Here is a 20,782-nt window from a genome sequence, read left to right as displayed (position 1 = left end):
ACCGCACACCATGTCCTGGAAATGTGCCCCCTTATGTTTCTGTCCTACAAAGCCATCTTGTACATTTCCTCCCAGCTCTGCTTCTATACCAGGAGGTGGTCAGAGGTGTTAAATGGTTATAGTCATCATGCTGATGGTCATATGTGCTATTCTCTCAGTTACAAAGAAATGTTAAATTTCCTATTTTGCTACCCCCAAACTTACAGTGTATGTTGGGCAGATTGGCCCAGTGTGCATACCACTTCTTAATAGTAAAAAAACCCTCTGAGACAAAGGACTTGCTGAAATCTTACTGGATTTTGGGTGATGATTTCCATCTCGTTTGAAGGTGGTTGCACCACTAGGTAAGAGTAAGGATCCAGTGAAAGGCTTTGCATCTCTGATGAAAAATTAACAGAATAAGGAACTAGGGCTGCTGGTCTCCTCTCAGTGTTAGGTCAGGTACAGTTGGAAATAGTGTCTGGTGTTCTGGTGTGACCAAACCATTCAGTTGCACTGTGATTAAGAATTAAAATGTGAAAACCTGTGTGCTTGGCTAAAACCTGGTCAACCACCTTGACAAAAGGTAATTAGTTTCCGCTGAATGGAAATTGGCCAGCATTGAGGAATCTGCAGTTTGAAATTTAAACCCTGCCAATAACATCTGCAACTGGATCCTTGTGAATATGACTTTGTCTTTGCCGATTTTAAAGTTATTTGATTCGCATAGTGAGATGAAGGCATAGGATTTCATAGTTAAACACACAATTGTGCAGTTACTGTAGAGGTGGTCCTCACTGACAGCCTCTTCACACACTGTACGAGGGGTGAGAGTTGCAGGCTGACCTGCTGACTGCATGTCAGCAAGCAGAGGCGTGATACTAGAATAGTGTTTAAAAGTACAGCTCTCCCCAGTAAACTAACCTCTTACCTCAGGTAATAAACTGGGGTTGGCTTTGGAAGTTGGAAGGTCAGAAGCAGATGTGTGTAGGTTACCATCAACAACTCAAACGTTATCAAAATGGGGAAAAAAATGCAACCACGTTTTACTAAAGCTTGTAAATAGCAAGGTTAGTCAACAGTGGGTCTGCTCCAAAGCACCCCAAGTCCAAACATCCCAGCTTTTAGTCAGGTAGATATTCCATTATATTTAGTGGGGCTTTGTCACAGTCGGCATAAAGCTTTCATTTGAAAAACTGCTGGTATTTCCTATGTCTGATGCCAGCAACCACTCCAGTACATCAGGAAGATTAACTCTTAGCAGGACTGAATATTTTTCAGTGCTGTCTGCTGAGAGGAGGGATAGCACATGCCAGCTGGTCTGCCCTGCTCACTTGCGTAAAGTGATTCAGGGAAACAAGGGATAAGAAGTCTCTCCCTACATTACTTTTTTTTCACCCTCTGAGCAACCAGTGATACTTGCAGAAGGCTGCCCATTTTAATTTGTATTGTGAAAGCAGTAAGCAGTATTTTTTATTCTGTTATTTTCAGACCTTGAAGAAGCAGTGAGAAAGGTATCAGTCACTTTGATTTAGCTTTTTCGAGAGTAGAGTGCCAGACAATATATGTGATGCCTTTGATTTTCTATTGAAGCTATGTACTACTTGGAAAATGACACTACCTTGGAGTGATAGTAATGATGCTGTAGCTGTTTGTCTCCTCATCATCCGTTCTGTGAGTATAGAGTTACTCCATCAAAGTGATTTCTCTGGAATAAAAGTGGCATGAAAGGAGAATGAGCCAGCAGGTTTTTTTTAATACCTATATAGGCTAGCTATAATTGAGAGGGAGAGAAAAAATGTTACTTGTCATTTCTAACTCTTGCTCAGCTGCATTTTTGAAAGGTACCTTTAACATCTCATAAAATACCAGTGTATCTCCCTTTCCTAAAGATTGGGTGTAAATATGTCATGTATTTTTTTGCCTATAGTTAAGTGCCTTCAGGCAACAGAAATCTCCCAGGCTTGCAATATGTTGTAGGCTTTCTCATTATTTTTGTTCTTTGACTTGATACCTCATCTATGGGTTGCCTCAAGCAAACTCTTTCAAGAGACTCTGTATAGAACCTATTTATGTGCCCTGCAAAGAGAAAGAGGGGGAGACTGTGTAAATTATTTCACTTAGGAGGAGTCAGTGCTGTATCTCTACAGTTTGAAGTTTTTTTGGCAGTGTTAAATACACAGGATCTTTCTCGCTCCAGGGGAGTTGTACTGGAGTTCCAGTAGACACCAGGCACAGTGTAGAAGCTGAGTTGCGAATGGACTTGAAGATTGTATTTGTTTTCCACTGGCCTGTACAACTGTACCCATGCTAATCTGCTGTGATGTTCTCGTCTGGTCTCTTCCTGTTCCCTTGCTTGGAAAATCAATGTAGCATTTCACCATCATCTTCTAACTTTCCTCCAACTGGGACAAAGTGGTGCAGTCCTTGCGATGCTTGCTGACTCTCTGCTTGCAGTTAAACTTTAATTGGCACTCTGTTGAATTGCACGAACAGGAAAAATACTGAGACTAGAAACATTTGCCTGGGAGGGCAAGGCTGAATACAGGCAAGCTCCTATAGTGCTTCCCTCACGCTGGCATCCCAATGTGAAGCAGCTAGCTTCCTATGGCTGCTGTTTATTCTGTCTGGTTCAGATAAATAAGCAACAGCTTTCAGATCTGTTGCTTAAACAGGTTTTTATGAATGCTAGATACAAGTATACATGCACGCATGGAACTAGAGACAAGTAATAAAAAACTGGGCTGTGGAGAAGTAGTGAGGATAAATAAGCCTTGTGGAGCTGACCAACAACACTGTATGTCAGAGACTCTTGCAGGAATCAATCCTGCAAAGAGTTGCCACTGATTGATATCAGTGTTCTTTGTCTGAGAGAACAGACAATGCTACAAACAAAATCAATATCACACTGACCAAGGGATCCTTGTACATTGGCCCTAATGCCACTTGATGGAATAGGAGTTACTAAAGCAGTGCAATTTAGACACCTGCCAATAAAGCCTTTACATTGTAGGCTGATACGTTCTCCATTTTTTAAAGGCTTGTGCTGTTCTTCAACATATTTTCCTTCATTATATTTTCCTAGTAAGCAAAACCACCATTTCAGTTTACCTTTACAATACCTGCAGCTCCGCAGAAAGCCTGTTAGTATGATGCTTGCAAATGAACTTGGAACTTGTTTCCAGGACTGGCAGTACACACGTCAAATAAACTTCACCAAATCTGGTGAAACGGGTAGGGCCCGGTTTTGCAGATATTACAAAAAGGAGAATGAATGTCAGCAGATCATCTCCTGTGCAAAGAGTGACCACTTCCTGGTAGCAACGTGATGGAGAGAGCTGGACCAGACATCCCAAGCTCTGATTTCTGTACCCACCGCATGCTGCCCAAAAGACCTCTTCTCTCTTCTGCAATACTAACCTTCTTCAGACAGTTAATAATGCAATTAGCCCTGTCAGTCAAGACTGTAAGAAGTCATTTTCAAACATTCATGGCTGGAAAGCTTTGGCAGGTATATATAACTATGCAAAAGCCACTAAAGAATGTGATATGTAGATTGCAGAGTTGCACCTTTCTAAAGCATGAAATGTCAGTTCTGTGGACACTAACACTGCTTTAATTGTGGTCCAGTTGACAAAACCCTTATTACTTGAGACTCATTGATGCTGTGCAATGGAGATGCAGGGGTGGAGTGCTCACTACAGCTAGGAGCAAGGTGGTTGACTCCGTGCTGTGCTAGCCTCATTGTTCTGCTTTTAAAACCTCGGGCAGCTTCTCCGCCTACGTCTCTGTATGAACATAGGTGTACACATAGACCATGACCTTAGCCTTCAATTGCATGGTCGTTTGTTGCCCACATTCACTGTACCACATGAGGAAACCAGACAAGATAGAAATACAAGAGCCAGAATTAATTTGCCCAGGTAGCCACAGTGCTGGGATTTTTATACTTTCAAGTGCCTGACTTCATAATTTAAATGTTCCTCTAGTGGAGATGTTCAATAATATCTCTGTTTCTTGTGCACAACCTAAATATTTATCTTCATGCAAATAATTAAAACTAACACTGAAATTTTAATTCTGCATACTCTTTTTTACCTGAAAGTGCAAATAAATTATTAGAAAATGTCATAAATTCTGTCACACTCTGTTGTGAGAACAAATGCACAGAATTACCTAAGGACCAAGTCTGTACTTGTTATAAAAATTATATCAAAAATAACAAATGTATAAATCAAAACAGACAGGTTCATTTTCCCAGTTATTTTGAAAGATCAGTATAGGATGTGAGACAGGTGTCCTGAAGGCAAGAAGTTTGGTGAAAGCCAGACATTTCAGCAAATCCCAACAGGCAAGCCTGTTTCCATATTGAAGAGAGTTTTTTCTTGTAAAATCAGCTATTCTGTCTGTGAAGAAAACTATTTAAATGTAAGATATTTGAAACAGCAAATCTTTACATGAAAATATAGATTGTTTGTAATAATTTTAGCATAAGTAGGTGCAGAGCATCTAGACTTCTGTAGGACATCAATGATTACAGACCACAGAGAAACTGAAGCTCATGGCAGATGAATCCCATGAAGCCCAGCAGTAAGGAAAGCCATGGACTCATCAGAATGTCCTTAAAGCCAGGCGCCTTCTGAGCTTCTGTCCTTGCTGCCCCCATGCTGCAGGGGGTCACTAAAGGTGCCATATGCATTTTTTGTGGAATATTAAAGGGCTTTCTGTTGAGCTCATTTACTTCAGCCCCAGGCAACTGAGTACAGAAGTTCTGGCATGTAGATGCAAGTATTCTTACCTTGGATGCCTCTCCAAGTTGCATTTTGTGTTACCAATTTGCTCCAAATAAAAGGTCTGTCCACGTCGGGCAGGCCAATGACAAATACTGGTTTTCAGGTCATCTGAGGTGAGCTTGTTTATTCTTGTCATACCCTATTAGCTCTAAATTTACTGCAGTCAGCCTCTCAAAGGGCAAATCATTGCAGTAATTAATTTTACTGCAGCTAATTTTTATTTTTAGGGACGTGGAAGACTAAGCCTCTATTTTAAAATAAACAGAAAACACATTGTCTCTGGAAGGAAACATCAGGATTCTTACTGGAAACATTCTAAAAATAGAACTTTTCAGCTAGCACTGTATTCCACCAAAGTAATTAGGAATGCAAACTCATTAGAGCTTTATTTAGGTTGCTGATATTTCTGTTTGGGAAGGCGGCATGGCCCAATGGGGGTGGCGTTGGACTGGGACGCAGAAAAACCTTCTGTCTGTTCTTGGCTCTACCACTGTGCCGTTCCGCAGGCTTGGGAGAGTCACTCTCCGTTCTGGGACCTCGCATCAGAGCTCCCCGAGTTTTCCAGAGACGAGATACACACTCTAATATGATCTCTACTTCCCCGTAACACTAATGTTACACCTATCTTACTATTCCAGGGCCTGTGATTCATGACATTTGAAAATTAGGAATCGTGAGGGGGAGTCTACAAACTACCTTGTGCTTGAGTCTGTTGCCCAGACACAGGCTTGCAGAACCTGTTGAGACGCCTTAGGGTGTCCCACTTGGCCTCCAGCTGCTGCTTCAGGAGGCTGTAGGCCTCCCATTAGTCCTCTGTTACATCTGAAAGTTTTTTGAGGATGTCCCGAATCCTCTATGGCATCTCTGATGGCACTAGACAACCATGTCTGGGCAACTAGTTCAAACTTTAAATGTCTGAGTATGCAGCCTTCTTGCATAGTCAAGGAGGGTAGCTCTAACTTAGGTGCACTGGAGTATCCTCCAAACAAATTTTCTTCTTCCCCTTTATCATGTAGCAATTCCAGGCTCTTAAGCATTTGCTTTCTTCCCCGAGTTAATCTTTTTTTTCTCCACTGGCCTTTACCATATTGCAACAGCAATTTATTGTCTTTAAAATTAAACTGAGCTGTGAGCTACATGAGCCACCATTCAGGTCACGTGGCTCTGAACAGTTTATCTTTGATTTCAGTTGCTAACAAGCGTTACCTAGCTAAGGATCCACTTCTGGAACAGAGTCAGCTTTGTTCTCACGAGATGAAGTATTAATTGATAACCGTGTTTGGAGAAAGGAGCTGTTCATGCTTTCCTTTCCCTGCTGTGCAGTCATCCACTCCCTGAAACAAAGAATTACTGTGAAATCCTGGGAAGTGTGTGCTTATCCAGACTGGGCGATGGTTTCTGCAGGTGCTGAGCACTGGAAAACTGGGACTGCTAAGTTTAAGATCCTTGTAACAGGATGAATCCAGTTACACTTAATATAAAATGTGAAAAGTATATAGAAATATTTGTACTTGAAATATTGATATGTTAGCCTTAAAGAATGTTCTAGGCTTCCTCTAGCAGAATAAATTCGTGATCACTTGTAAACTAGAGTTTCAAACTACTTTGAACATCACATATAAATACATCAGAAACAGTATTCAAAGTTGATTGCAGTCCTACATTCCTGACTTCTCTGAAAGCACCCAGCTCTGCAAATTGCTGATCAACTCCTGCAGACACTAACGGGAAGGAGAGGGAATGCCGTACACCCTTGGGAGGCACTTACCAGCATGCAGAATGAGGCTCTGCTTTGGCAAGTGATGAAATTAAAATTTTCTTCACGTGTACTTGCAGCTTAATACTCCTTTATTAATATTTCACCTAAGTATAACTATTTCATGGCAAGCCAGATAGAAAAGGGTGCTTTTCTTTGGTTTCTGCCAGTTTGCAAGGAGAAATACAATAACAGATTCTGTAAAAGTTACCTTCCCCTTTCCTTCCCTTCCCCCTCAAAAAAGCCATAGGGATCAAAAACTTATTTCCTGTTCAGGGAAGGCTGCGGAGTTTCTGGGTTCTATAAATGGCCTTAGTAGGATCATTTAAAAACTGTAAGTCAGATGGCTCCTGGTGGGCCCTTTCTCACTGCTTTGAGCATTTCCAAATTGAAACCTTTCTGCCAGAGCCCGTTGCCCAGCCGCTGTGGGGCTCAGTTACGTCCTCTGCAGAGGCTGAAGCCTCCCCTGTGTGACAATACCATTCCCCGCTGAATCCGGCTCAAACTCTGCTCAGGCAGCCGGAACAGGACAGCAGAGCCCGGTCTTAAACGACAATGATTATGAGGAAGGTTTGCCTCATAGCAACAACAACTCCTTTCTGTCTTCTGTGAAATCTGGAAGGTGGATATTTTAATTTAATAATGAAAGGATTTGCTTTATCAATTATGCAGAGACTTCGCTGTTCAGAATGCATCAGCACTCCTTAAGGAACAAGTACATTTGTGATTTATTTCATTGTAATTTTTTGTCTTTGCTTGTTAAAAATGCATGTGCTGGTACATGTAGTTCTCCAGTGAAATCCCTGTCCCAGATTCTAGCAGACAGAATAGCCTCCAGCCATCTCGGGCAGGAGCTGCACGAGGGGTATGCCCTGTGGTAGGACATGATGGAAATAAACACTCTCCACAAAAAGTAAAACTAGGCAAGGGAAGGGCCAGCTCCCGTTGGCAGGAGGTTGTGGCAAACATCACGGCATTAGAGATCTGCGGCGTTCCCGAGTGATGAAATATGTGTGGATACATATTAAACAACTTTGAAAATTACCAACTTGCTGTTTCTGTGATGCAAACCTGCAGTCCTCCAGAGGGATAGCTCAGATTTAGTGCTAGACTGCAACTTTTACGAGACCCGGCAGATATTTTGTAGTATTCAGTTAAAGCTGGCCTCAGCATAAAGATAGCTATTTTGGCTTACAGAATGTTTTGATTGGGGAATGCTGTGATTTTTTTAATTGAAACATTTGAGCATTTCCAAATTGAAACCTTTCAATCCTACTAGAAATTAAGAAATTAGTTGTAAAAAGATAAATATTTTATATACGTATATGCATGTGTACAATGAATAAATAAATACTTGTATGTATCTATGCATGTGTACACGCAGAGAAAAAGTATCTATAAGTGGATATAAGAACCAGAACAGACTTGATTTTAGATCTGCTGTGTTCAAGCAGATAAGTGTCTGATCCTTCCTTCACCTCTCCTAATTGAGAGTAAGATCTCAGAAAGACAAGTCTTCACTTCACAGGATCAGAATCGTTGATAGCAAGGCTTCCTTGTCCTCTGTAGTTGCCATGGATGCCAAAGTGGTATGGGATGCATGGAGTTAGGAAGAATGCACTTCAGCTGTGGGGTGTCTTTGTGATAGTACTACAAATCCTGGTATAACTAATTCTGATAAACACAGTACTGGAGTTGTACATTTTATTCAGGAATAATGATAATTATGTATGTGTATCTAATATGCTGCAAAACTGCTGAGACACAAAAGCTGCAAAATGGCACTTTGGCTGAAAAGATAGGATTTAATTTTATTTCACAAAGCTCTTTACCTTTATGCTAGTGCCTGATTCCTGCATGCATTGTCAAGACAGCATCAAAACGTTGTCTTTCTGAAGACGATCCAAGAAACAAGTGGCTGTAAGTTTTCTCTACCTTCTTAAAAACGTCTGTGTAGAAGTGCTTTAAAAAGAGAACACATAGCATAAATTGTGTGGGAGGAGTTAATATGTGCATTTCTTTTAGAAACTACTTTTTTTTTTAAATACAGGGATACAAAGCATGTGGGCAAAAGAGTGTGGAAAGAGGTCAGTGGAGCGGTACCCTTTCAAAAAGCATTTTGGGCCCAGGCTGTGGGGAGTGAGATGGCAGACGTTCAGAAACAGCACAGTGGATCTCTTTCTATTTTCACTGAAGTAAAAATTAATCATAACCCTTCTGCAACTGTGGATGCTCTTGTTCACACTAAAATAATGCAGAGATGAGATACAGGAATGGATGAGCTGAAGGCCACTGTTAAGCGTTACTCAAATTGCTTCCTCTTCCTACTGCTTGAGAACTAAATTGCATTGTAAGGCTTAAAATCAGAAAGCTGAACTGGGTAACAATGGGAGTGGAAGATAAAACACTTCTTCACAGGATGTACCAGTATAGTCTGGTTTGCTAGTAGATTCCTGTTTATTGCCATGAATGTGTCACAAGAAGCAAAAATGGATATTTAATAATGATATCAAGGACAAGATAGGGGTCACATTCTGTTCTCATTAATAGTAATTTGTACTGACAGTAATTCCAGTAATAATCAATTTTACCTGGCTGTACATAAAACCAGAAATGTATTCTTCCCTCTTTTGGGCTAACTGTTTTTATTCATAGCATTTTTCTGTTGGGCTGCTTGACTCTGGAGCAAAGCTTGCAAAGCAAGCACAAGGCGGGTGACAGCTCTGAACCCGGGAGGGAGCCTGGCTGTGGTGTTCAGCGCCCTGTGCATTGCTAATGAGCTGAGGGGCCAGATCCAGTTCTCGGTCGCTAGCCCCTTTCTGGCTCTGGTGCAGCATCCTTTCAGGTACTCTGGCTGCAGCGGGACGGTCACCGTCTGTGGCTGCAGCGGCTCCCCTCCAGCGTGGAGCACAAGTCTTCCTGGTGCTGTGGCATTTTCAGGCCAGCCAAGGTAGTGCTAGTTCCCCTCAGCACTTAGCGGAGAATTTGCAGTTCAAGTGGCTCAGATCTCTCCTCAGGCTTTATTCCTGCCTTCTCCTATCATGTAAATCCAGGGTTTGATTTAATTTTCAATAAACTCTGCTTACTAAGTTCTATAGTATCATGCAAATGCTGTTTGCTTTTTTCAGTAATTATTTGGATTTTTTTTAAACTTTGAACATTTTGATTGGTGATGAATGGGGTTGTTTCACACACGTGTACTTCGTCAAAGCTTGCAGTTAATAGTCTAGTTTCCTTGCAACTCTGTTGCTGCACGGGGGGAGTGTAAGCTGTGATTTGAAAGCTGCTCCCTGCAAGGGCAGTGGTTACTAGGCAGGCGCCTGTCACAGTCAGGAGTGTATGGCATTATGGTGCACGGTTTACAAAGAGACAAATGGTTTCTCTACTTGCAGAAACAGGTGAAGATGTCTGTAATTGAACAATATTTCTACTGGAATTGTTCTAGTGGAAAATGATGTAGTTTACTGGCTTCCTGGTTAGTGACAGGGAAGTGTCATAGAAGACTTGGTATATCCTTTTCACTTCTAAAAGTAAATACTGATTTCTCAACAGAAAACAGACTTTTGGAAAGAGCCACTAAATCTGTGGTCATTGGAAAATTTCTTATTCTCCAGAACTGGAGTATTCATTCCAGTGAGTGAGGATTACTCATTCTCCCTCCAGGTGCCTCAGACATATTCGCCATCTTCTTGACGTTCAGTCTAATAAATCCGCAGTGTTCTATTAAGTAGAACATAACCTTGCACTGAAGTAATCAGTTCTTATTTAACTTTTTTTTTCATACTCTTTAGATGTCGTTCTGTATAATCTAAGTGCTGTTTTAGACTGTTCTTCAGACTCTGAGCTTGATTAACAGCCAGAAATGCAGACAATCTTAACTGATCCTGCAAAGGACTTTCAGTGTAGATTGCAGAAATTAGACAGGGGGCTGGAAACAGAGCTATAGGGCTTGTATCCAACAGAAACACTGTTCTAAATGTGTGTTACCAAAATTGTTAGGCATCCAGACTCTATCTATTGCAATATCCAAGACACTAACCTTGTGCTTCTGTGTGTGCTGCTTAGAACAGTAGGCTTTGCCTGCTTGATCTTACCCAGAGCTGGATTTGTTGCTCTGTCCTCTAGTGGCCTTAGTAAGCTCCTGGGATGGAAGACAAGTGGACAAGAGCTTCTTCAAGCTGAGAAAACTGTTATTCTCACATCACTTCTTTCCTGGAGGAGTGATCCTAATTACTAATTACTACAGAAAATGTAAGTGCCAACACCTAACTGTGCTGTAAGAAAAAGCTCCCTCGTCATTGCTTTGAAACAAAGGCTGCTGGTGCTTACCCTTCGGAGAGCTACACTTGAGGGAGCCCCTGTACCCACCGTGGCTCTGTACTTGAACAGTGGCCAGGAGCTGGCAGTGAGCTGCTGTCATATAACTCACCGATCTAGGACCTTTGCTGGCTTGATGACACAGCACGATAGCTGCCTCTGTAACTGCATATTGGAAGAACACTTGGGGACCATTTTTCTCTGACAAATCTATTAAGGAGATGAATACAACTTTGATTTCCTTCCAGCAGAGCAAGCCAGCTCCTAGGGTTTTGTCAGGCAAATTCCTTTGTCGAAGGACCACATTAAGTCACAGTCTGGCAAGATTTTTCTATGTAATGAAACGTAATTTCCTTTTCGTGCTCTTTAGTGAAGTTGAGGTTATGTGGCACTTTATTTAGCTGTGTGGTTGTAAAGTTGTGCCTAATTCGATAAAAGTCTCATCACAACAGCCTCCTTTAATAATCAGCAGATCATTGCCCTTCCCAGCTCTCTATGAACAATTTCACCTTTCCAGTTGGTATCCTAAACCTCTCAATTTTTACTCACTTTCTCATTTTTATTAGAAAGGAAACATTAAACAGAACTGGTCCAAGTGGAAGAGGTCCTTTCAGTGCTGAAATAATGCTAGCACTTCTTCATACTGCCAATTATTAGACCTGGACTTTCTGTCACTCCTTTTCTTCCTCTCTCTCTATTCACACAGTTTACACAAGACAAATCAGTACCCAGGAGGACAATATTGGAGCTTCTGCTTCCGAGGGTGAGCTCAGGGCATACCCCTGCGACTTGCCCAGGAGAGACTGGTCCTTTCCAAAGCCCAGGGTTTCTGCGGTTTGTCTCTTGGTTGCAGGTAGATTAATCACAACACTCACAAACGAAGAGGCATATCTTGCTGTCCTAGACAGCCGTCTCCCTGTCTCATCTTAGCCCTCCCTTGGATAGGAAGAAATGTGAGTGCTATCCAGACTCCTTAAATGCCTCAGACTTACACATCCTGATAAATCATTTTTTCACCTCATGCATTGATTGCTGTAATACTGTTTCTTATTCCCAAATCATCCAGAAAGTTACGTGCTCCTAAGGAGGGTCTCTGTGCGTGTGTCTGTGTGTGTATAGAGGAAGGGCAGGGGAGGATGAGGTTTGGGCTGTGATTTGCCCTGCCAGGCAGCAGCAGCAGGAGGTAGGGAGGCACCTTAGCTGGAGAGGGAACTGCAGCGCAATAGGAGTAAGGTTGCAGTTCACATAACAATGTGATCTGGAGATATTTGAGGTAGATTTAAAAGATCATCAATGGGTCCTGAAAGCAGCATAGCAACAGCAACACAGAAGACTGTACGGGCTGATTCACCTTCCTCCCTGGCAGCTTTTCAATACCCTCAGTGCACACTTCTCCCTAGTGTCTGTGTGGGTGCAGAGCTGGATTCTGCAGCTTCCCCTGTTTTCAGTGGTCTTCTTTGTTGTGCATTTCCCTCTAAACCAGTGCAGCCCTTCCTCATGAACTGCCCTGTCCCAAAGTCAGCACTTCACTGCCTGCCAAGGAGTCTGCTTTTGGCAAAGCTGCGGTTCATTTTAATAGTATTTCCTAGTGAGTTAGAGCAAGTTTTCAAATGGTAATCCCTGCCCTTCTCAGTAAGCAGTCAAAGCCCAACTGTAGCAAAGCAGATGAGGATGGAGCAATAGAAGAGCCCTCAGTGAGATTCTCCAGAACCTGAGTCTGGTGTTTCTTTGCTGTGTGTGTCTACTTCTGCCATCACTTTTGTTCTGTCCAACATGAGTCACTGAATGGACAACCTCCTCAGTTAAAAATGAGAGTCTTTATAGCTGAGAGAGGGAGTTAGGATCTGTCTTGCAGCACATATAACAACCTACCACTGAGTCAGCTACCACAGTCCACATAGGAGCAAGCCATGTCCTCTCTTCTCCACGCAGGCACTCGCAGTGATTTGTTTATTTATTTATTTACAGCCTCTGAAACAATATTTTCATTGCAACTGCTAAGATCTCTTGGTTTGAGCATGACTTTTAGTACTGCAGAGCTGTAACTGAATTTTCCTTCTCTGCCTTCAAGTGTGTGAAAATTTCTCTACTGATAAGTTCAGGTTTGTTCTAGAAAAGATGTCCTAGAACCACTGGCTTCTAGAACCACTGTGAAATGTGTTTGGCAGCGGGGTTCTGGATGGGCTCTCTGGTCGCCGGGGTAGTGGCGCTATAAATCCTTATTACAGATTTCCAACTGATACTGTTGAACGAACGCTATTTCCACTATAAAAATAAAATGCACAAAAAAGGTCCTTGAATAATATCTGCCAAGTTGTTTTGGAAATTTCAGCTTGGTAGCTAAGCCTAGGTGCCTTTAGGCACCTAATTTAGTTAAGACTAATTAAGACAGGGTGCCCAAGGGAGACAGATGTTGTCAGCGTAGGGTCCTGGTTTTGAACAGTCCTCTAGTGTCACTTCGCTCCTTTTGGTCACTGTATGAGAAGCTTTAGGAGATCAGTATCTTGATCTGATTTAAGCAGAGTGAAAACACCTTCAGAGGTGCCTGTGAATATTAGCTAGAGAGGTGCCTGCTAGTGCTGGCTGTCTCGTTGTGGACTGGCTGCAATGAAATGTTAAATGTAGACTATTCTAATAAAGTGTGTGTGTCCATAAGCTGTAACTGAGTCACAGTCACTTGGGACTTTTTATACTAAAGTGTATAATTATAGAACACTTCTTTCTATTCTTTAAAACCATAAATACCATGTTTCTAAAATACTGCAAGGAAGAGTCTACAACAGTAAAATAAGTTAACAAACTAAGTATAATTGGCTTATTTATAATGGATTCTAACTTCAAAAATTAGCATTAGATAATGGTCATTCTTTCTCTTTTCAGCGATCAGGTGGGGCCTTAGCTATCCCTCTGTGTGCATTTCAAGGAACTGTATCTCTTCAGGCACCCACAGGAAAAACGCTCTCTTTATCTACATACGAGGTAAGCACTGAAGGGCAAAAAATAACACCCATGTCAAAGAAAATTGAAGTATATAGATCTAAAAGCGTTGGTCACGAGCCAAACCCGGAGGAGTCTCCTAATACGTTTGCTGACACAAGCGTTAAAATTCATTTAGAGGTACTTGAAATTTGTGACAATGAAGAGGCCCTGGATACCGTGTCAATCATCAGTAATATCAGCCAGTCTTCCACACAGGTAAGGTCTCCATCCTTACGTTATTCACGGAAAGAAAACAGGTTTGTCTCATGTGATTTAGGGGAAACTGCCTCCTACTCCCTCTTCATACCATCAAACAATCCTGACAGCGATATTAACATATCAATTCCAGACACTGTTGAAGCTCATCGGCAGAATAGTAAAAAGCAGCGTATGGAAAGAGGTGGTTATCAGGAAGAAATACAAATGTTGAATAAAGCTTACAAAAAATGGGAAGAAGATGGCAACGGCAATTAAAAGGCATTTAATCTAGACTTTTGAACTGATTTGACAGACATTGCTCCTCTTGACTCAAGTTACCATAATAAACACAATGTCAACTGTTTTTTCCTAACATATAAATTAATTTTATTTGGGTATACTGTTAAATAGATTAAAACTTTTAATGATACATGGATGGGATAACAAATACTTACGTGCTTTACAGCTTTGCATAGTGAATGTCAAGTTATTTATATATTTATTTATTTGAGGAACACATGTCTAAAAGGAATTCTAAATAAAGTCTTAAAAACCAGCTTTGGTTGCTTGTTGGCACTGGGTGGTCTGTCTGTGGGAACCTGCAGAAAATGAGGGAGCAGCTCCGCAGGTGTGAAGTTACAACAGTTTTGGCTGACTTGCAATTCTGCTCTTACTGATGTGCCAGCCTTGAAACATTTATCTGAAAAAATGTAGTCCAAACCTACATTTAGTTGACTAAATAGAGGATTAAAAGATATGTAAATGCTTTAATTTTCTACTGCTCTATACATGATTCATATGTAATACCTATGTAAGTGGGCATTGTATAGACCTTTGAATATGGGTGGCTGAAATGTAAGCATGCACATTTTGTAAATACAACATTGTGAAACTTATGAGTGTTCTCATGGTTGACATTTCTTTGATCAAATATGAGAAAAGTTGGTTAATTTTATGCCAGTTACTCTGAAGAGTCCCCTTTTTTTGCCTCCATGATCTCTTACCAAGTTAAGAATTGTTTCCTAACCTTTTTGGGTTGGGAATATTTGCAACTCAATCCAGATGAAGGCAGCATTTGAAATGTTTGAAGAGCTAGGATGTCAAAATTAATTTGAATAATTCTTCATGTCTGAGTTGTCCATAAGCAAGGAATAGTTTTACAATGTCATCTTCCTCCTCAAGGCCCACGTGAAGCTAATACTTTTCTCAACACAACCACGAGAGCGGGTGTAGCTTGCAGATAGTTGCAGGAGTCCCACTGGCTCACAGCAAGAACACCACTGTTTTTTCTGCCATATATATTCTGTCAGTAAACCTGTCATCACTCCTCTTGGGATGGACCCTCATGCTTTAGATCTGAGTCAGGAGCTGGGGCTTACAACTGATTTGTGACTCCTTAGGAAAGGGCAAAGGAGCTATTCAATGTGGCCAAACTTAGAGACTGAGCTTAGACATCGACCTCAAGAGAGTGATCTGGTTACCTAAAGCGGGTCCCAACCTGTATCACCCTCAGGAGGAGCCCATCTCTCTACTGACTTATAAGGAACCTAGAACTAAGTCTAAAGCCAACCTAAAACCAGTGAATACTCTAATTTGTGTCAAATTCAGACCAGCCAAGGTGGAAACAGTGAATGGAGTCCTCAAGTCTTACATTAAATATGCTGCATATGCTTGAAATGCTAGTGCCTTTTGACGGAGAGCTCTTTTTCTGAGGGTTTGTCATTCATTTCAGTTAAACAGAGGTAAATACACTCTCAGGACTTTCAGCAGTTTGATTAAAAATTACACTGCTTCTTTAAGGAGTACATTTAATTCCCAGTGGTATGCATGACGACATAATCATTTAGGTGTCTGCAGTCACCCTGTTTTCCACTCAGTGGGAACATGCAAGGGAAAATAAGCACATCCCCGTTCAGAATTCCTTTATGGGTTATGAACAGACAGAGCAAAAGGGCCAAATATTGTGTCTGTTTGCACTCGATATGGAGGCATGAAAACAAGCAGACAACTCGCCTTCTCACTTCACCAACATCCATCAGGCCTGCCATCACAATCAGTGGGGCTGTGCTGCTGTGACAGTGATGTAGCACTGAAGAAAATCAGGGTCGAAGACTGCAGGTTGCTGTGATAGAGATGGATCACTCTGGAAGTTGTGCTTTCCATGTGCTGCCTTTCCAAGGTGAAAACAAGGGCTCTCATAAGATTGCTTCAAGGCTCTTAGTTCCACTAAGATGCTATGTTATATTTCAGATTTAACAAGAAACTACAGTAGGAGGAACAATCAGTGGTAAGTCTATTGAATAAATCTATATCCATACACAGAGCAGAGACACATTCTGCTGTCTCTGAATACGTTGCTTTTCTTTGTTTTCTGTAGAAGGAACACGGAAAAGATCTTTACAGCAACAGACACACTCAATCCAGACAAAGATAGCAGAGTTGTGATGGAGAATGCAGTCCGTCACAGCTTTAGTTTGGTCAGGTGTTCTGTTTTCCCTGGAAGTGATTTGGACTATGATAACAAGATTACATACTGATGTGTTAATCTCTGATGGATATATTTACAAAGGGTTAAAATTTGGAGGCATTAAAATTCTGCATAGCTGTGACCCAGTGCTTGACCTAATTGTAGAGTGTTGTCTTGCTACTGTAATAAAACATAGATTTTATTTAGTGAATCTGTAAATTTGATAATGTACGAATGTCTGATTATTTTATTTTTTGCTCTAAATGACTCACATCATTAAATAATTTAAAGTGTCTGAAAACCCAAGTTGTAATTATTGAGTAGATGTCAACTCCTTGCACAACGCACCGGAAAACTTGCTGCTTGAGAAAATTTGCTCCTTATTTGTTTATTCGCATAAGTGTTAAGGTGTCTTCATTTATCATTTGTTCTTAATTTTTAAAACTATTCTTTTATAAGAGTTTTTAAGGAAAATTTTTTTCTTCCTCCTCTGTTGTTTTTCCCCTATCTGACCTTTTAATGTGTTTCAGTGACAGCTTGACATTTGAGGGCAAAGTGTTTGTCAATGACCATTTGAAGGTGACTTGAAAGAGACCTCATCTCTGTTCAGACACACAGCAACTGACTGAAAAAAATCCCTTGGAAAATGTGACTTGAATCATCGCCCGGACTTCCGTTGCTCTTAGGACGTGGTTTGTTGAATAATGCAAAGAATAGAAAAGATAGAAACTGGGACATAATTTTTGAGATAATCTTTGGTAAGCAGTATATCCAGTGGGTCAGAGTTTCCTTTCAGTGGCACTCATGTACACTGAGAATAAAATTACATTAAGAGAGTTACAAGAAAAATAAACCTGTAATACGCAGGGCCAGGCCCAAGAATCCCAAATGCCTCAAAGGATTGTGACTCTTGAAATAAAAGATATAGCCAGGTGCTGAAATGTAAATTTTCTATACTAATCTTGATAGAAAATGTATCTTACAGCATCATACTATTTCAAAATACAGTAGTTTCATAAAAAATAATAAATGTTACTTATATTTTATTTTACCTTTATAGATTTGAGGTTGATGCGTAGATGCTGGAACATGATTTCACTTCGCGGTATGTATTGCTATAATGATTTCCCAGATGAGTGTTTGAGTGTTATGTTCCTCTCTCTTAATGAATTTTGCAGATTTAGATGTCTCAGAGCATAATAAATTCTGCTTTTCTAGACTCCAGCAACAACTCCTATAAGAATTACAATACCCATATTTGTATACTCCTGTATGTTGTACACTCTATGTTTTATAAAACAAACAAATTTTAAAGAACTTCAGTCCTTGCACAAACAATCTTTACTCACAGAGACAGTCCTATTGACTGCAGTACTGCTAGTGTGCAGTAGCAAGATTTACTCACTGGCTTGAGAGCTGTAACATGAGATCCTCTTGTATTGTGTCTCCCCCTTCTCAGTGTTTACCTGACCGGGTTTCGTGTTTCCTCATGAGGAATTTGACTTCAAGGAATTACACTTCAAAGTACTGAAAGGAGGACACTATCTTCTGTCCTCTTTGAGAGCATGCTGCTGGGTAGAGACCATTATGCAGATGCCTTACTTTACATCATGATAGTGTGCTACTGAACCGGATGAAAATTGGATGTGAACAGTGGTTAAAAGGAGTTGAAAAGGCCCTGTGATATGGAAACCTGAGATCGTTTCAAGAAATATATCTTTTCATACATATTAGAAAATGATCTTTACATGAATAGACATTTACTGTCTTTCCAACATCTAAATCTACAGATCTACTAAAAATACTGAATTTGTAATGTTTTCTTTAGAATGTGGTTTTTTCAGGTTAAAAAGACATGGCTGAAATGCAGTAGCTGCATGCATGCATATAGAAATTTCCTCTTGCACTAAAATCCCATTTATTTCAAATGTGTGCACTGCTTAGGTGTCCAAATACACTATCATGGAGAGATACTGGATCAAACAGAATAAATCTATTGAAGTACCCGAGTGATTCAAGGTAACCCTAGAACATTTTTCTTCAATAGTTTTAAGGAGATACAACAGACAAAACCAGCTTTCTGTCAGCTTACTTAGGCATGCAGAACCTAACACAAGATGCAACGGCGTGTCTAAGTCAAGCGGCATCTGAGAGTGTGGCCGCACACATTGCTGACGGGATACGTACCATTAGCCATGGCTGGTGGTACGTGTTACGGATGGTCACTGGGGGCTCTTTCATTCCAGGCTTCGCTAGTTTCAGGTTAGCATCAGTCACGTCTCCTGTCCTGGTATATCTAAATAACAGAACTAGAGATAATAGTTGCCCCAATTTATATTCACCTACAGGCTAAAGAGGGACCAGAAGGCAAGCTCGTTTGTGTGTGGGTAATGAACTGACATGAAAGTTCATACCTGAGCAACAGGATGTGTTTTCCCATCTAGTATCCTACCCTCTCCTTTCGGAAGGACTTGTGCCATTCTCCCTTGTTTGGCCTGTATAGGTATGCCAGTGACATACTTCAGCAGGGGATCTTTTAATATTTCTTAGATTTCTGAGTATTTATTTTGTGATAATTTTCTTTGGCTCTTTTTTACTCCCTAGTTGGTTGTGACTGTGAGACTTCTGAAGAATGCTGTGAAATTATTGTTAGTTTATGTAGGATGATGAATGCAAGAAGTCATGGAGTGTGCTTCCCTAGTCTGCATTAACCCACAGATGCAGGATGAGAAGTAAGGAAGAAGTATATTTCCTCCTAGATTTCTCATTTCTCTCCCACACTCCTTCCTGTAATTTGCCTTTCAGATGATCTTCCTCAGTATCCTCCAGTCCTTGCTCTTAGTCCCCTCCTTTTCCCTCTTTTCTCTGGGTAACCTCACCCAGTTCAGCTACTCGCTGTGCTGATGACTCAGAGATCCTGCTCTTTATTCCTTACTTGTCTCTTCATTCAAATTAAAATCCGAGCTTCTCTGAGATTTCCTTGTACCTGAAACTGGATATAGCTAAAAAAAGACTACATGATGTTTCTTGCACGAACCCTCCTGTGCAAGACCGTGGCATGATGCTGTGCCATTTTGTAGACGTACAGATTAGCTCTGGGTGAGTTGGTAGAGCTGGACAGGACACTGTGGTGCACGGCAGGTCTCATCCCCAGCGCGGTGCAGTTTCGTCCTTGGAGGAACGGGCACCATCAGCCAGCTGCCACCTACTGCCATGATCACTAAGAAGAGCTGCCGTGGCTGCCTTGTCACTCGCCTCCATAACCCGAGTTGTCTTGGAGTAAAAGGCTACAGAGGTGTGCTGTGAGAAGGTGTTGTGATTTTGGTTTGCATGTTTTAAGGCCATGGAAATAAGAATTTCCTTAAGCATGGAAAAGGGGAAGACTAGCAGCAAGACAAGTGGCTACTTGGATGCAGAAAGCATTTTGTGAGGGGAAAGGAAAAAAAAATACAGATCTTTAACTCAAGCACCTAGTTCTTCTTTACATCACCAGCTGCTGGGAGTTGTTGGATTAACTGTAGGTAAACTGTAGGCAGAGAAAAAAAGAGAAAATGGTTTCCTTTGAAAGAAGCAGTCCTTTACCCAAAAGGAGTTTGAAAATCAGTGTAACATTGTATTTCAGAGATCTGAATGCTAGTAATTTTTAAATGAATGTAAATCATACCAACAAAGAAGAAAAGGCAAAAGAATATGAAAAGAAATGAGATTGAAGAAGCATTTATAGCTGCACAATGGTATTCAAGGAAACAGAAAGAACATTAATTGTTGAAAGAGTAATAATTCTGTGAATAATTGTATCTAATTTAAAAGGTTTAATCTAACACTCCGGAGAACTTGGATGAAGTATATACCACAGCAGCAGTCAGCTGGCAGACCCAAAACTGGTAGCTATTTAAATATGTGTATTCTGTTTAAAAAAGAAACAATAGGAGTACCCATCTGGTACACAGAAAGGGTAGTAACCCCATATGTCATGATGGAGACCAACATTTAATGTTTCCTTAAAATCTTATCTGCAGCCTCAGAAAGGGAAATCAGGACTTAGGTCTGTAAATTAAAGGAGAGATTCATGCAAGGTGAACTTCGGGGACATATTGCGGTGAATATATTGCCTTATTCCGTCGCTGTTACGCTTCCCCCCCGGCGTGTTTCAAGGCGGTGCTGCCATCCTAAAGCTCGGCGATGTCAGGCGGGCGAGCTGCGAAGCGCGGCTCTCGGTACCGGAGGAGGTCGGGGCGGGACTCGAAACGCCGGCCTAGCGGCCCTGGCTGCGGGGGCGGGGCGTGATGCCGC

At 41.1% G+C, this 20,782-nt stretch overlaps 1 protein-coding gene across 1 annotated transcript in view; it reads left to right on the top strand.

Moving 5' to 3' along the window:
- The window catches only part of GPR149 (G protein-coupled receptor 149), a 28,415-nt gene extending 14,117 nt beyond the window's left edge, over nucleotides 1-14,298 (top strand). The window contains 1 exon segment of the mRNA XM_009583105.1: nucleotides 13,726-14,298. Within this exon segment, the coding sequence (XP_009581400.1) occupies nucleotides 13,726-14,298 (573 nt within the window).
- The last annotated feature ends 6,484 nt before the right edge of the window (nucleotides 14,299-20,782 follow it).

Source organism: Fulmarus glacialis, unplaced genomic scaffold (assembly GCF_000690835.1).
Source record: "Fulmarus glacialis isolate BGI_N327 unplaced genomic scaffold, ASM69083v1 scaffold258, whole genome shotgun sequence".
Lineage (NCBI taxonomy): Eukaryota > Metazoa > Chordata > Aves > Procellariiformes > Procellariidae > Fulmarus > Fulmarus glacialis.
Note: the sequence above shows the minus strand (reverse complement) of the source record. Positions and strands in the feature narration are given on the sequence as shown.